Genomic DNA, 17,403 nt, shown 5'->3' with positions numbered 1-17,403 from the left:
AGACTCGTCCTTGTGTTTTTTGGACAAAACAGTAGTCTTAAGGACTGACACCATGCCAAAACCGGCTGCATGTGGTCCGGTTCTCAGCGAGACTCCTATACAGTCCCTGACTACTGACTACACTTCCTTGGCGGGGTCTTCTGTAACCGAGACTGCAGGTACCTCGGCTCTTACTCTGACTACAACCACCAAAGCCACTGAGTGTTGAGCCTCCTAATGTGGACAATCTTCCTTTTCCATTAAGGCCTTTAAGTCCAAATCAGCCATGCATCCCAAGAGGCCTGTTGCACAGGGCCCATCTCCAGGCCCCATGCCTAAAAAGCAGATGCTTAAAATGGCTGAGGATTTAATTACTCTTATCAGGGTTCCCAACCCCCTCCAGACAATAGACCCAGAGTGGAGGAAGATTCTCCCTCTTCTGAACAGGGTTCCATTTTCCTCAACATTCTGATGTAGAGGAACACTCTTACTCCCCTTATGAAGATTCTGATGCAGAACAGTCCATTCCTTCTGTATCTCCCCCAGAGGATTTTTCTTTTGGGGAAACCTTACACACCTTGAGAGAACACTTCCATTGGGAAGGCCAAGACTTTACTGATTCCAAGAAAAGGCTTAGGGAATTTCTTACCTCAACACAGACCTCTGGCGATTCCTCCTGTTTTGGACATACTTGATGATGTTTACTCGGAGACTTGCCTTGATCCGGATTCCCTGCCTCCTGCCCCAGTCAAACCTGATAGGTACTACAGAGTTCCTAACTCTCACCAATTTCTTTTCAAAAGCCATAATGCTGACCCTGAAACAATTTCTCAAGGCCCCAAGGGAATGAAGGCCTCTACTGCCAAGAATCCACTACCTTCAGAAAGAGAATCTAGATCCTTAGAAAGGTGGGGGGAAAAGGTATACACCTCGGCCGCCCTAGCCATGAGGGCCTTAAATTGTCCGTTCCGTATGCTTTAAATATCAGCAGTTTCTGTTATCACACAATTAAGAAGTAAAATGTCTCAACCTGAACCAGATTTGAAGGAATTGCAGGATATGATGCATAGTGCAGAACAAGTGGGTAAACACACCTTACAATGTGGCTGTGATGCCTTAGAGGCCTCAAGTAGAGCTGTTACAGGATCAGTCATTTGTAGACATGCCTGGCTTGGGGGAACAAAGCTTGCCTGATCATGTTAAAGCTAAACTACTAGATGCTCCTTTACAAAAGGATGTACTATTTGGTACTAATGCTGAGGAGATACTACAGGAAATGGAAGAAAAAGCTAAATCTATGCAAAATGTCAAGGCACCACCTCGTTTTAGCAGAAATTGGCCTAAAAACTGGTCCTTTCCAGCCACGGATAAGCCCCAAAGAGGTAGATACAGGCGCACAAGGGGCAGAGGACAATCTCGGGGATCATATAGAGGCAATCTCAGGGATCATATAGAGGCAGACAATGGCAATCTCCAGCACCAAGAGGTGGCGAAGACGGACAGTGCACAATACAGAAAACAAACCCAATGACTTCCTTCTCCTTTTCATGCCAAGCAAGTCTCAGCTGGCAGCACCCTTGGGAGGAAAGCTGGCATTTACAAGAAATTGGCATATCACAACAGACAAATGGATCCTGGACATTATAAACAGAGGCTACAGATTTCATTTTCACACTCTTCCAAAAATGAGGCATGCCAAACCTGCCACACAAATGGCAGAGGCACAAATACAAATTTCAAAACTCATGGACATGAACGCTATTAAAGAGGTACCTATTCACGAGCAAGGTCAAGGTTTTTATTCCAGACTATTTCTGGTACCAAGGAAAGGAACCGACTGGAGACCCATTTTGGACTTATCCATCCTAAATACATTTCTACTCGTACCAAAATTCAAGATGCTCACATTACAGCAGCTTCTTCCCATGCTGGGCAAGGAGTTTTGGCTGGTAACATTAGACCTCAAGGAGGCATACTTGCTTGTCCCAATCGGACAAAGCTGCAGAAGATACCTCAGAATTCTTGCAGGTTCAATCCACTATCAATTCTCTGCATTGCCTTTTGGGTTATCTACTGCGCCCAGAGTATTCACAAAATGCCTGGCATCAGTAATTGCCTACTGCAGACTTCAAGGGATCCAAATTTGCCCTTATTTGGACGACTGCCTGATCCAAGTGGACAGCAAGCACATACTTCTGGAACATCTAGCTTATGTAACACTGTTAAATTCTCTGGGATAGACGGTCAGAGAAATCCAGGCTAACGCCATCTCAATAACTTTCCTGGGTACCAACTTGGACACAAATACCCAGATGGCCTACCTCACGCCAGAAAACAAGGGCAACTAACTCAGTACTTCAAAATACTAGCAAATTGTACCAGGCTCACTGCAAGGAAAATCCTGCAGGCTCTGGGCTTCATGGCATCTTGCATTCTTTTAATCCCATGTGCAAAGTTGCACATGAGGAAACTTCAATGGTACCTAAAAAACCTATGGTCTCAACACAGCCACAGTTTGGAAACAATAATACCAATAATTCCATGTTTGCAAAAGGAATTTCTATGGTGGGCCCAAGCATGTCAAGCAAACGCAGGCCTTCCATTCTGCAAGCCTCAAGCAAATCATCACAACAGACTCCTCAGACTATGCCTGGAGGCTGCACATGACAGACAGGTGCATTCGGGGCAAATGGTCCCAAAAGGAAAAGCACCTTCACATCAAGCAAAAAGAAATGCTAGCAGTGATAAATGCAGTTACAGCTTTCAAGGACCTCTTGCATCCAGGGCAATTTATTGATAAGAACAGACAACACCACAGTAATGTGGTACATAAACAAAACAAGGATGAACACATTCATACCCCCTGTGCAGACTAGCCATGTCACTTTGGAACTTGGCTCTGGAATGGCAAATCGAACTTAAAGCAGTACTTGCCAGGTTTGGAAAACACAATGGCAGACAAATCTAATCAGAATTATGACAGACCCAGACGAATGGAAGTTGCATCCTCAAGTATTTACAAAGATAATCCAAGCGTGGGGAAGGCCAGACATAGATCTCTTCGCCTCCCACAGGAATCCTCAATTGGGAAAAGTTCTGTTAAAGGACCTTTCATCCAAAGGCCTGGAGAGTGGACGCCCTTTCTTTCAGTTGGGCAGCATGGACAGTTTACACTTTCCCACCTTTGCCTCTTCTGCCCAAGGTGCTCTTGAAAGCAAGAGCAGACAGACCAAAGATGATACTGATTGCTCCAGACTGGCCAAGACAACACTGGTACCCTCTCCTGAGGAGCCTAATGCATACTCCTCCCTGGTCCCTGCCTCTAATGCCTCTTCAGCACAACTACAAAACTCTTCCCAGCCAGCTGAAAACACTCAATCTCAATCTCGCTGCATGGAAAATTCCTTACCACAACAGACCCTACTCTCCAAAGAGGTGCAGGATGTCATTTTGGAGGCCAGAAGGCCATCTACTAGAAAGGCTTACTCCGCAAAATGGAAACTTTTGCTCTTGGAATGAGAAAAAAGGCCAGGATCCCAGAAAACTGAATTTGCCTCGGATATTACAGTATCTAGCTGAGCTGTTGAACAGTGGACTTTCATTTTCCTCCATAAAAATTCATGCCTCAGCCATTTCTGCAGAATTCAACACTGATCCACCTTTATTCTCTCACCCACTCTTAGAGTTCCTCAGAGGGGCTAAGAATATAAGACCTAGGAAACTACCAATTCCAGCCTGGGATCTTAATTACATTCTAGAAAAATTAACATTACCTCCCTTCGAACCAGCTGCCTCAACAGAGTTTGCAATATTTGTCCTGGAAAACAGCTTTCCTTCTGGCCATTACCTTGGCTCGTAGGGTTTCGGAGCTACAAGCCCTCTTGGGGGTTTTGGAGCTACAAGCCCTCATGGCTGTGCAGCCCTTTCTCATCTTCCATCAGGACAGGGTTTCCCTTAGAACCAACCCGTCATTTATGCCTAAAGTGGTATCCAGGGTAGCTTTAAATCAAGCCATACACTTAACTACCTTTTACCCCAATCCTCTAAAGGGGAATGGCTGCTACACTCAGACATCCATAGACAGCTGCGTTATTGGACAGGACAAAGCCTTTCAGGAAATCAGAACAACTTTTTGTGTTCTATGCTGTAGGAGCTCAAGGGAAGCCAGTCACCAAACAGACAATTTCAAAATGGATAGGCCACTGCGTACGATTGTTACTCCTTTCATGGAAAATCTGTCCCTACAGGCATCAGATCCCACTCCACCGGGGCCACAGCTACCTCTACAGCCTTTCTTGGAGGAATTCCTACCAAAGATATTTTGGAGGCAGCCACTTGGGGTTCTGTGCATACCTTCACCAAGCACTACCACCTACCTTTATACTCCCAAGACTAGAGCAGGCTTTGCCACTGCTGTGTTGCAGGGCATCCTGGCTCATCCCAGTTCCACCTAGTGCCTACCACCCTGTGTAGCTTTGGGATTCTACCCATCTGTGATTACTGCAGCTGTATGCACGATGAACATAGTACAGTTTTGTACCTACCATAAATATAGATGTTAGAGTGCTAATACAGCTGCAGTACAGGTTTCCCTCCCTCCTTCCCCTCTTGGTAAAGGCCTAGGGGCTAACCCCTCATACAACCTGATTTCTGATTATATTGCATGACTATATATATATATATATATATATATATATATATATATATATATATATATATATATATATATATATATATATATATATAATGTCAGGAAAGAAAGCAACAACAACCAACACCGGACCTAGACTTTGGAATTCGGTCGGAGGACCCGCCTGACTGCAGAGAACCCATCTGATTACTACAGCTGTATTGGCACTCTAACATCTACATTTTATGGTAGGTACAAAACTGTACTTTTTATCAGTTGGTAACATTTTTTGTGCCGTTGTCCTAGTATTTCACCATTGAAAAGAATTGTAAAGCTTTATCCTTTTGCTAATGTTTTTGTTTAGTGATCTAATCTTGAGGGTTGCTCTGTTACTCATCCAAGGGACTTCAATCGCTCTGACATTCTAGATATGTCCCTTGTTCCTGGCACCAGCCAGTTGCACACGTTGGATTTTAGTTTACTCAAAGTCCTGTTTTTTTTTAGGATGGTTAACAAACTGTCTTTCAATGTCAGATGTGTAATACTGTGTTTTCTTTGTATTGACATTCACTGCTTGTTTCTGTGGAAATGTATACCTTTTGTTTTCCTTTTTATGGTCCGGGTACTCTTTCTGCAGCCTCTTGTAATTCTCTGTTCTTAACCTGCAAATGAACATCCGTTCTTAGTTTGCCAATTTTCCAGTCTCCTCTAAAGGTGGGCTCATGAAGTGCATGTTTTGAGGAAATTGTTGGGAGCTGTTGAGAAACTAAGCTGAGCTGACTTCTTGTGTGGAGGCAATGTCCCTTTCAGACCCTCTGCAGTGGGTAAATGGAATATATAGAATTCTTTGCTTTCCAAAAGGTCTGTTGATGTGCATGTTGTCTGGCTTGGATTTAACTAGTTACAGAATTCTCTCGGGGGGTGGGGGGGGCTCAAGTGTAAGAGCTATAGCATTTGGGGTGCACATGCTCACAACTTCATGAGTTTTATATTCCTCCTGAGGAAAAGCCTTCAACTTTTAGCCAAGTTTTTGAACTTTCATAGGAGTGCTTTTGGTTAAAATTTATTAGGAGCTTCTCCTTGGTGAAAGGGATTCTGAAGCAAATTGTACACCTACCACAGATTGACAGATGACACTTCTTCAGGAGCTGTTGCAGGACAGCTGTGATTGTTAGAACTTGACCCCCCCCCAATCCTGTGGAACTGTGTGGAATAATGCCCAAAAGGAGACAAATGGCTTGAGTATTTTGCTTTTGGGTCTGCTTGACATCTAGTAGCAGAATTAAGGTGGAGATGCCCTTTTTTTAATTCTTTTGTTCGTGTATGTACAGGCTCTGTTATCAGATTTTTCACATCTAATAACTAGGACATGTTAAAACTTGGGCTTTATCAGAAAAATATGTAGCAAATTTTAACTTGTCTTGCTGTGCTGAGTGAACTACTAAATATTTCATCTTGAGGGTAAATCTTTTGCTGCGTTTTAATAATGGAGACTTGTACAATGAAGACCTGACTCGCTTTGAGCTTTATAGTGCTGTTTTTATGAGACTACATAAAAGGTTTTTCCTTGCCCAAGCTTGGTGTGCTAAAAGGGTGGAAGCATTTTTGATTGGCCAAATTGCTGCTTAATGTAGTCTTGTAGGGCTATTGTCCTGCGTGAAGGAGTAATGCATAAACTTAACTGTTCAATGGTTAAGCCACGATGCTGTAGTTTCTTGTATTCCTGCTCCGTTTTGTGCGACCACTACGGATAGGTGCTAAATGAGCTCTGGGTGACCAAATTGCTAGGCTGTAATAATTTGAGCTGTTTGGTAACTGAATATACCCTTTGCAAATTTTGGTAATGCAAGTATTTCAGTAGAAGATGCCACAGTCTCCTCCCCATCTCCACTCCAAAAAAGAGTGAAGGGACAAGTCTTTTCCACAAGTAGAAGGTACATTTCCTGATGCACTTTAGTGTATAGTAGTTATCTGAATTGTACCACGAGGTGTGGTGAAAAGGACTAATTACAATATGCAAGTCAAGTAGTGGTAGAAGTGTTTTAAACGCACTCTATTGACTTGTGTAATTAGCTTAATTCAGTACAGTGCTGCATTCTGTAGATTGCTTCTCTGGACCTTTGTCTTTGATCTAGCCTGTTGCGAATGGTCTTTTGATAAGGTTGTAAATACCCTTTGTGTACTTAGTGTTGTGATTGACAGACATGCATGCCTCTTGTTGTTTTGGGGTTTTACTTCCACATGGGTGAATTCAGTGCTGCAGCAAGTCCCAGGTGGTGGTAGGGTCTACGTGTTGGTGCAGTTTAGCCCCATTTGAGTCCTCTTGCTGTGGTATGTCCTATACAGCCCTTCAGTGGAATGATTTTTACTTGGCCTATACCCAGAGGGTGGTCTTGCATCTATCCATATCTTTTTGCCCCCATACCCCCTAGTGTGGCTGCCTTACTCTTTGCGCTCCAGCTTCTACCTGGAATATTACTGGAGGCATGCTAAACATCTGTCTGACAAGCTTTTAATTATTGACCCTTAAGAGTCGGTGGGTGGATGACTGTTTGTTTTCTGGCAGACACAATGTAGAGTTAGTGAAAGTTGGTAAGGTACTCTGTAGTAATTTCTTGTATGGTAGGCTGCTCCTTTCTTCATAGGCTGTGCGTGGCAGTGGGCTTTTCTTTCAGAAGCTGCTGCAGTACTCCTCTGCCTTTGAGCTTTTATGCTGGAGCAATTTGTTGCTGGTATCCCTTGAAAACTAGCCTCTCAAGAGGACAATGTGTGGAAGAATTGCAATACCTGAAACTGCATGTGTGAGGACTTTAGAACATATACAAAACCAGGTATGGAATACAAAACCAGGTATGGAAGTAAGGTACCTGAGGAAAGAGTGGGGGAAATGTAGAAGTCCAGGACATCAGAAAGGAGCACAGAGAAAGTGGTGGGAGATGTAAAAGCTGGGCCAGGCTAGGAAGGAATTCTGGTTGCAGTGGAAATCTTAACTTGTGCCCAGTTTCAGTGTTAATGGGTGCAATGATTTTAAGCCTGCAGTATAAGCAAAAGTGAAATCCTTGCTTCTATTCTAGGTCACTACCTTGGGGTGACTATAACAATCTGTAATGCAGGCAAGATCAACCAGTACACTAATTGTGCAGAGGTGGAAGGTCCTGTCATTTTTTATTCCACTTTAGTGGAACAGTTTTCTCTCATTCTGCCACAAATTGCTGAGAGGGAAGGGTTGCTTTTTGTTTGTATTTGTATTGCTTAATTCTATTTTGTAAATCATGATTTTCTTTTGTTTACTTGTGTTTGGTTTAAAATTGTTAGGAAAGACTGCAGCTGTCTCAAGTCATGCAATCAAAATTTGCTCCACCTTTATGCTATTTTTTTTCTCAAAACAGGCTTTCTAGTTGCCCACACATTTCCTTCCCTCTTCTCTTTCATTGGCTGTTGCAAGCACAAAATTAGCATTTTGTGAAAGTGCTCCCTTGTAGCTATTTAAATTTATTTGCTATCCCACTGTTCCATACAGCCAGAATACAAAGTGCCTGTCCCCTTCAGTCATCTAGTGACTCTCCTCTTGGCTAAAGCTTAAAGTTGCACCTATTTCATATCAAACTGCTTGGTGACATTACAACTCTTTAAGATATTAATTTGTTAATCTGCAACATCTAGTTCAAGGCTAGTCATTGGAGTCCACATTCTGCCTCCTCTTGGAATTGGTGCTTCAGGTGAGAGGGAGTATTTGGACACTTAAGACTTGCTGGTTACCAGAAAGCCTGATAACTGCTTCATAGGTGCAGTCTCAAACTTGTGCTTTACATTTTACTCGGGTTGAGGAGCAGCAGAGAGTGCATTGATTCCTGACTTACTGGTTTGAGCAATGTTTGTATTGGACTTTCCAGATGGGTCTGGTGGTTCAAGGTCTCAAGCCTCCAGAACCTTGCATTTGGGACGAGACTGATCACTAAAGAGTCTGACTACTCATCTTGGGATTGGGGTTTGGTGCTAGAAGCAAAGCAGCGTTGTACAAAGTAACCAGTCAGCCAATCGGGTGAATCGGCAAGTGCTGCTTTATAAGCTACTGTCTAATACAAGTTCAGAATTTCTCCCCAAGTACTTCAGCTATAAATTAATCTGTCTGCTTAGCCTAGTAAACGCCTATGAACCCATGAATGACTACATGGGCCTTAAAGCTTAGCTGTGTATCCCAAAATTTCCCCTCTGGTGTTTGGCATTGCTCTGTATAGGTGCACATGCATTGTTTACATTTTCTTGTAAAAGCATTTTGAAGTTTCAGTAATGCCTGGCTGCACCCAGGGCCGCAAATTTGCAGTGTTGGAAACCAGTTACTACTGACATTACTTTATTCCCACTGCAGTTGTCGAATCGAAGGGTGTTGTCATGGATATGAACTTTCCCACAATCCTTTACCAGCCTGGTGGATATGGGCATCCTGGGACACTGTAGAATTTACTTTATTTTTGTAGGTGTGCACTAGGTAATGGCCCTGGAGCCTTTACAAGACTATCCCATAGAAGTGCCCTGGCATCCTGCCAGCTGATGGTTCCCAGTGCCTCAAGCAGAGCCACTGGAGTGATCCCTGGGGTGAACTTTCCATTTCCCCATCCACTTTCTCTTGAAGAGGACTTGACATGTATGGGAGGTCTATTCCAGAGCATGGGCAGTCCCTGGATTATAAACCTGTCCCTCCAGAATGTTATGTTTGTGGTAATGAGGTTGCCATCTGGAGAATGTGGTGCAGAGGGATTGGGATTTCTTTAACGGAGCTGGGTCAGACTTTAAGTCAAGCAGAGATCGCCTCTTAGTAGACGGTGAAACCTGAGAATAGCTGGAGCTGTCTGTCCATGTGTTTTAAGGCCTAGGATCCTCTTTGTGAGGTACATTTGTGGCCTTTCCAGCTGTTGCATGTGTCGGTGAGGTACATGCCAAATGGGCATTCTACTCTCTCCCAAAGGGGTGACTATTCATCTTTTTGGCATTTAAGCTTAAGGTCGTGGTTTTAAACCAGTTATTGGTCTCTGTGAGGCCTTTCTGTAGGATGTCTACATCACTTGGAGTTAATGGCTCCCAGCTTGCAGTCTGCAAACTTGGTCGGTTAGTCCCTCTGTGTTGGCCTGGACTTCAGAGAGAGATCCTAAGCAGGAGGGCCCAGGACCAATCCCTGTGGGACACCATTTGTGACTGGTTAGTAGTGTAACTTGAGAGCATGGTACTTTCACACTGGGTTCCATCTGTGAGCCAGTTTGCAACCCACCTAGTGATTTATTAGGGGTTTATACCTAGTTAATCAATAATTCGACTGGGGAATGGTATTGCCGGCCTTGGCCAGATCGAGGTAGGCTGTATGAACTGCCTTGCCCTCATCCACAGCTCTGGTGACTAACTTAAAGATGTCAACCAGGTTGAAGCTCTGGTGACTTGACACACAAGTCAACCAGTTTGAGGAGGCATGATCTACCTTTCACAAAATTAATTGCGTGGTATGTAGAGTTTGGAGAGTCTCTGTCCTTAACTATGTCCATGATGCGCTCCATAGCCTTGCATATCTGATAATTCAGGCTAATGGGACAATAATTCCCAGGGTCTGTAATTGCTCCCCTTTATGAAGAGATGACTGTAGCAGTGCACAATTTGGTAGGGACACTGCCTGAGGTGAGGCAGTGATTGAACAAGGCACACACATGTGGTGCCACTTCACTTTGTAGTTCATGTAAAACACATCCAGGGATATTGTTGGGTCCCATGAAGCTGTATTCTTGGCCTTGGACAAAGCAGCTTTAACTTGTGCTGCAGTAATGCTGGGTGCCTGGCATTCCTCTGGTGTTGTGATTTGGTTCTTTAGGGGGGTGGTGAGGGTTAAAGTTGGCACTGAATTGGTCAGCCAGTATGGCAAGATCCGTTGGCTCGGTATAGGAGGTACCGTTGTGCAGTAACTCTGAGCAAGCCTGTGAATTGCCATGGAGATTCTTTATAAATATAGAGGGCTTTGGGTCGTTTAGTGTCTGCTGCAGTTCTGCCTTCATAGCTGGCTTTGGAAGTTTTGATGAGGGATCTCCACTTTTTGTTGAGGCTAATAGCTTTCAGCCTTGGGACTTCACCTTGCAGCAGTTTTATTCTTTCTGTTGTAGAGTTTAATGGCAGGGGACCACCAGATTGGCTTCATTTTTGGAAAAGTCTTGGTTCTGTTGTATATGACTTCTATGCATTTATGTACATGTTCGTACAGTGTGTAATTTGGCAGTCTTATATATTTTTCCATTGGCCTGGGTGCCATGAAGTTAACCACCTCTTAAGCTTTGGAGAAGATTTTCATGATGGCTACCTTTGCAGGCGGTGTGGGCGAGATGTGGATTTCCATGGTAATTTGTGGTTGAGTCTAACCAGGGAGGAATTTACCATTTATGTAGAGCAATGGTTGCCCATGTTAGTAATCGGGTCAAGTATGTTTCTTCCTCTAGTAGGGTTAAGAATGAACTGGTCTAGGGCATTGAACTGATGCAGGAAGCATTGGTGCAGTGTATTGGTGCACAAGTATTTTCCCAGTTGATGGAGGGGTAGTTGAAAGTCACTTGGTAGGAGTGTTGGTTTGGACCCTAATAGTTTCCAGGGTGGCTTAGTGTGGGATGTGGTTGGGGACCTATAGCAGGCTACAACCTGAATTGCCAGCTTACCCAATGTTGGTTGTACCTGAAGTCTCAGTTGCATTATGCTGGGCTACTAGTCTGGAGGTGTGCATGTAATTTATGAATATGGAGAGACCACCTTTGGATGTTCAGCTCGCTCTTGGACTGATGCAGTATGTGGAATGTTTGGTGTCACTGGAGGCAAAGCTCTCCTATAAAAGCACTCCCCAATGTCGGTCAAGTTGTCAGTGTACACTGCATCCATCCTACACTGGTCAAAGCAGTCAGACCTACATGCTGAGGCACAAGTCAATGTAGCTACCCTCTATGGCCCCAAGTGTGCTGTCTTGACACTGCTACATATCATGGAGCCTCTACTAAGCATGTAAGGCAGGCCACCACACAATCCAACAATTTGGGTCATTGGTGGCTCTATTGAGACCTCTCAGACCTGAGTAAGGAGAAAGTTACTTGGGCCAGGGTCTGCCACAGTATGCATGCACTCTGGCATTGGACCAAATATTATGACAGCCATAGTACAGGGGTGTCAACTACATAGAGATGCTACAGTCCAGGGGTATAAACTACCTAGAGCTGTATCTCCCTAGGCTGCATGAGGAGAGATGACATAGAGCTGTTGAATGTCCCAGGCTGGTAAGAGCCTAGCATTGAGCAGTTTTGTCTTCTGGATGCCATGATAGGAATAAATGACTGACTTTAATTGGCTTGGTTTCTGGTGCCGTTCTAATGGGGTATGGTATTCAGCATAGGAGATGGACCACTTTGCACCTCTCCCCTCTAGGCTTTTGATTGGCTAAAACATTGTCCTCCCCATAGTGCCTTTTTATGCAGTGCCAACCTGGAAGTGCTCAGTGTTAGAAATGTAAACCTAAACTTCACTCCCTACGAGCTCTTCAAAGGTCTGCATCCTGTAGGTGAGGTCACTGAGACCTGGCTGAAAGATGCAGAGAGCACATGGGCAATGCAAAGCTATGCCTTCCACACACTTAACCAGCTACCCCATAAACAGGTTCTAAAGGTGGAGTGGTCTTTTTGATAAAGTACTCAAGGCTGGTCAAACGGGACTCTGCATTTGAGCTTCTGCACATTCAGCTCACCGTAAGCAAAATTCCCATACCACTTTCCAGCTGTAGCTACTCTGATCTAGAAACCGACATCTATTTAAACTTCATCCATCCCGATGCTGTGATCATGGGTGATCAAACCTAAATGACTGCATTTCCAGTTTCACTCGTGGCTCATTATGGCACCCAGTCTATTCTGGCTTCTTTAAGCAGCTAGTATTTCATATTAAAATTGCCAGATTCTTTACTGAAACCTCCTAGATTAACAATTTGTCACTTGTATCTGTTTAGACTTTCATGACTGCAAGCCCTGCATGTTGAGGGGTATGGTGTGATATGCCATGGTGGGAGATGGGGAAATTGTCCATGTATCACACTGCATGCAATACTGCTGGTTATGGAAAATATATTTTCATATGTACTTCAAAAACCAAGTGATGAGGTGTTGGAATCAAAGTTTTGATATTTGTACTTTTGACTCATTTCCTCCAATGGAACTCAAGTTTGTGCAGTCTCTTCCAATGGGCAGAGCTTCAGCTTTCTGATAGTATCAAATTTGTTCACATCTCTGGAGCCATAGAAGTTAATGACACTCTTCGGTGCACACTTTAGTATTCTTTTAAGTTCTAGGTTTTAAAACCATGTTTTGAGTTGCATTACAAAGTTTTGTAAATAACTTGCCATATCTCTGCAACTGCTCAAGTTATACACATTTTATAGAATTTTGTTCATCCAGATGAGGGTTTTCCATTCTGACTGCTACTTGGAGATATTTAGGGAAGTATGACATTTATGACCATGTAAATATTTGAGCCGCAACAAATTCTCATTTACCTGCACTAGAAATTGGTCACATCAGTTGTGCTTGCCATTGTGCAAGCCTGATAGTTTGTGTGACATGTTTTTAAACTCAAATATGAACAATATTTGACGCTTGGGTGTCAGGACATAACTCTGGCACCTGCAAGCATCATTCTGCTATGGGTCAAGTTGCACTTGAGAGACTATTGCTAATTGAGCCTGTTTCTGTAACTATGATTGGAGGAATTTCATGGTCAGAGACTTTAATGCGTCTAAGAATTTGTGAAAGTTTAGCAAAAATATAATTTGGGGAGTTGTGTGCATTGTAATATGGAATTTATGGAACTACTATGCACAGACTGTCAATGTAAAGAATGCATTTGCTATATTTGTAGTTTTATTGTTCAAAAAGTAGAGCTAAAAATCTACAGCTGCCTGTAAGGGCTGTGGGAACCAGTCAATCTTTGCCGAAACTTTTGCATGGTTCTGGGTACTGGTGCTATGGTAAAGCAAGGGTATTCTTGTCTGGCAGCTAGGTAGCAGAGTTGCTAGAGAATTTTCCATCCTGTTGGGTTCGGTCAGAGAGGAGCGTGAAGTCACTTCATCCTGGATTAGTCCTTTATTCAGTGCAGTTAGGTAGATGAATGCTGGCCTTTTCTCATCCATTTGTACAAAGATGGGGCTATGTAAAGACCCCTGCAAGTCTCCATAGTCTCAGAAAACCATGGAAAGAATTGCCATGGAAGTTCAGTAATGAAATGAAGAAACCTGCAGACATTGGGCCTAACCAGTTGGGTTTTGTCGAGGGCAATACCCAACTTGGTGGACTGAACCTCACCAAAGCAGTGTGTGGCATACAAAGCATTCAGACCCCTACCCTGATAGACCTGCATATCTGCAAAACGGCACCAGTTGCCTGATCTTAAAAACTGACTTGAACCTTGCCTGTGATATAGGACCTGCTGGAGAGAGGTATGTATCTCAGACTACCATGTCTATGGAACAGGCTCCCCATCCATGTGAAATGGTTCCTGATAAACCAGCTCAAGTACAACTTGGACAATTGGATGGGAAACTGTAAATTTATCACTGGTTTTGCACCTATGTCTCTAATGGACACTGGTAACCTGTAAATGGATCTTCTACCAGGCCCATGCTTATCAAGGGTAACAGAACTTGTCAGACTTGGGATTTATAGCCAGGCTTAAAGGCCCTTGTGGTCAATGGCCTAGTACACACTTGAGCGCCTATTGCTTGTGGTGCAACTAGGATGTTCCAGAGAGACTGCTCAGACCCTTCTCTGAAACAGGCTCTCCACTAACCTATTTCCAGTGCAACTTGGACAGTTGTCAGGAAATTCATCCCTGGTTTGACACCTATTTCTGTGATTATGAGCAGTCTATAAAATGCATCAGTTAAGTGTCAAGGTTAGCAAAATGTCAGATTTGGGATCTTTTAATGTCTTACTCTCTCAACTGGTTAAGACTTCTGTGCTTTTATGTAAAAGTACCATGAGGGCTATTCTAATGCTTGCTGTCCAGTATCATTTCTATCTTTGAGGCTGTATTTGGAAAAGTGTTGGGATGTAAGGAATGTTTAGGAGAAACTATGGAAAGGCTTTTTCCCATAATGCTCAGAGGGGAGGAACTGACTGTAAGCACATACTGCCCTTTTTATTTGGTTAAAAAGGGTGTTGGAATGGTTCAGATAGAGGGCACCATCATTTTTAAGAGATCTGGAGTGTTTGTATCCTAAAAAGTGTGTGGGGAAAAACATTGATGTAATGGGTATGAACTGTCCTGGTATTTCATTGGCTATTTGTAAAATGTGCAGTGAAACTTGTAGGTTTAGTGGTGTGACACTCAGCCTGGGAATACTAGCAGCAAGAGTACTTTGGATACTGTTGTAGGTCGGTGTCCCACTTGAAACTTTTGATCAATTTTTAATGTTTCAACTGAAGCTAAACTAAGCTAGTCAAAAGCTATAACTGTTACAATTTATGAACCTCTGTTAATCAAATATGGGCTGGTATAAAGTTAGGTTTCCTGTAGAAACTTGTGAATAGTGTTATGCAAATTTAATGTTGCTACAGCCTGCTAGGACTGAAGAACTTGCTGTTGGAATAATTGTGTGTATATATACAGAAGTAGTTGGAGAAATGTCTCCCCACGGTTGTAATTAAAACTCAATTTGTAAGACTCTAAAAATGCTCAAAACTAAATGAGAAAGTTGGCAAGTCTGACTTGTATATGCAAGGTCTACACTATAATTGGACTCTGCTACAGGATATTGTAATGAATGCAACAGAATGGTTAAGTACTTGTAAGATTGTCCTGTTGAATCTAAGTTTGATACTGACTAAATGAATTTCCAACAATTTTTTCTTAAAGCTTTCTGTGGGTCCTAACGTTCAGCTGAATCTATGGTCTACTGAGGTTTTCTATATTGCGCACACAGGTTGTACAAACTTGTTTCCTGTCCTAGAAATTGCACCTTTGTTTTAACACTTTCAGGAACATGTGTTAGCATTGCTATTTCATCAGAAATCTAAGTATAGGTAAATGTGAAACTGAGGCTAGGTAATGGCTATCAGGATTTGACCAAGGCTACCCCATACTGTAAACTTTACTATCTGATTTGAAGCAAAGGGGCACATTGTCAAACATTGCTTAACTAGGTGGATTGTCCTCGCTGGTTGGAAGGTCACCTTGCATAATTAGGTTGTAGTCCTTGTATAATTGGTAAAGGGGGTACCACAAGGCTCTGTCCCTGGAAGACTGTATGCCCCAGGTCCCAAGAATATTTGCTGCTGGTATGCCCCAGGTCCTAAGAATATTTGCTGCTGGCGAGTAGATATGCTAACTTTCTGTTCTGCCTAGAATGCATCCGAAAACAGTTTAATTGGATGAGTGGGTTGTTCAATGTGGGCTAGTAGGTGTTGGAAAAATTTTTAATCTATATATTTTAATCTTCCTCTCTAAAGGTAGACAAAGAGATTTTTGGAGTAACAAGTGCCAGTGCAGATGGGGATATGCTGTACTAATTTGTGGAATATTTGTGTGTTTGACTCTGTAGTGATCCCTTCATTTTAAAAGGCTGGGGTGGGGGTTAGACTTGGCCCAGAAAGTAAGTTTAAATCTCATATGCTTACCTGTTCTAATTTGAGTAAATCTTTTTTTTTTTTTTTTCTTCCAACAGCTAGCAAACACAGAAGAATATATTGATGGCGCTCTTTCTGGTCATCTGGGAGAAGTTCTGATCAGGTAATTTTGGTTGCTCTTTCAAATGGTGAGGGTTGTAATTGAGCTCCTGGAGTGTTGTGTGTTGCTGTTCAGACCCACTTCTACAGTACTTCAAAAGTTTTGCCACCCCATTAAAATTGCTCCCCCAACCTCCCTTCTCATATAGAACAGAGGCAGTGTGAGGCTTGTGGCAAGGGATTCACTTCAGCTTACCCAAGTTGCACTTTTTTTTTTTTTTTACATAACACTGCATTTAAGGTTGTCTTGTTTACAGTGCTCTGTTGCTTACCTGGTGCATACACATCTAGACAGAAATGCAGAGGATTTGGTGGGACTAACCTGGTCTGTGGAGGATGGATTGAGAGAGTTTCTCTCTTGCCTGGAGTGCACCTTACCTTTTCTGCCGTGTTTACAGAGGAAATCTTAAATGGTAGTTGCAACTGCAAGAGAACAAGGCCCTACCCCAAAATAGTCCCAGGACAGCCTAGACTTTATATATAGCCTGACGCACCTAGATATTTGTCTTGGGGCACCTGGATTTTCAGGGAGGAGAAACTATTGTCACAACACCATAGCTTTATGTGGTACATAAAGGTGAGGGGTTACTGCCTCTGCAGTTTGTAGGCCTGGGAGTTGATACTAGAATCCAATCATGCTTCTGAAAGCTACTTGCACAACTCCCAAGGAATTAACTCGAGACCTTGGATGCTAGATGCAGCCTTTCTGGTTCTTTTTGAGAAATTATTTTTGCTGCAGAGCAACTAACTTGGGTAGTGTTTGCTTTCTCACTAGCGTGGGCTGGCTTGTTTCATTGCATGGCCTCCAAATACTAGTTCCACAAGGAGCGCAGAAGTTCCCAGTAGGAGAGGCCAGAAGTTCTGGTTCCTTTGCTGTAGTGGCCAGATTTTTACCTTGCCATCTGGAGAGTGCAAAATCAACCTTTACTGCTTGCCATATCCATGTGAAGCCACCTGATAGTTTTTGGACTACAGACTCCCTGCACTAACTAGGACTACCTATTTGCCCCTGCA

At 43.1% G+C, this 17,403-nt stretch overlaps 1 protein-coding gene across 1 annotated transcript in view; it reads left to right on the top strand.

Moving 5' to 3' along the window:
* The window catches only part of SNRPF (small nuclear ribonucleoprotein polypeptide F), a 56,804-nt gene that overhangs the window by 17,982 nt on the left and 21,419 nt on the right, over nucleotides 1-17,403 (top strand). Inside the window, exon 3 of the mRNA XM_044087632.1 lies at nucleotides 16,329-16,393. Within this exon, the coding sequence (XP_043943567.1) occupies nucleotides 16,329-16,393 (65 nt within the window). The remainder of the gene's footprint in view (nucleotides 1-16,328; nucleotides 16,394-17,403) is intronic.

Source organism: Protopterus annectens, chromosome 11.part0 (assembly GCF_019279795.1).
Source record: "Protopterus annectens isolate FY-2018-M chromosome 11.part0, PAN1.0, whole genome shotgun sequence".
NCBI classification, from domain to species: Eukaryota; Metazoa; Chordata; order Ceratodontiformes; family Protopteridae; genus Protopterus; species Protopterus annectens.
This window is presented reverse-complemented; position numbering and strand designations above follow the sequence as displayed.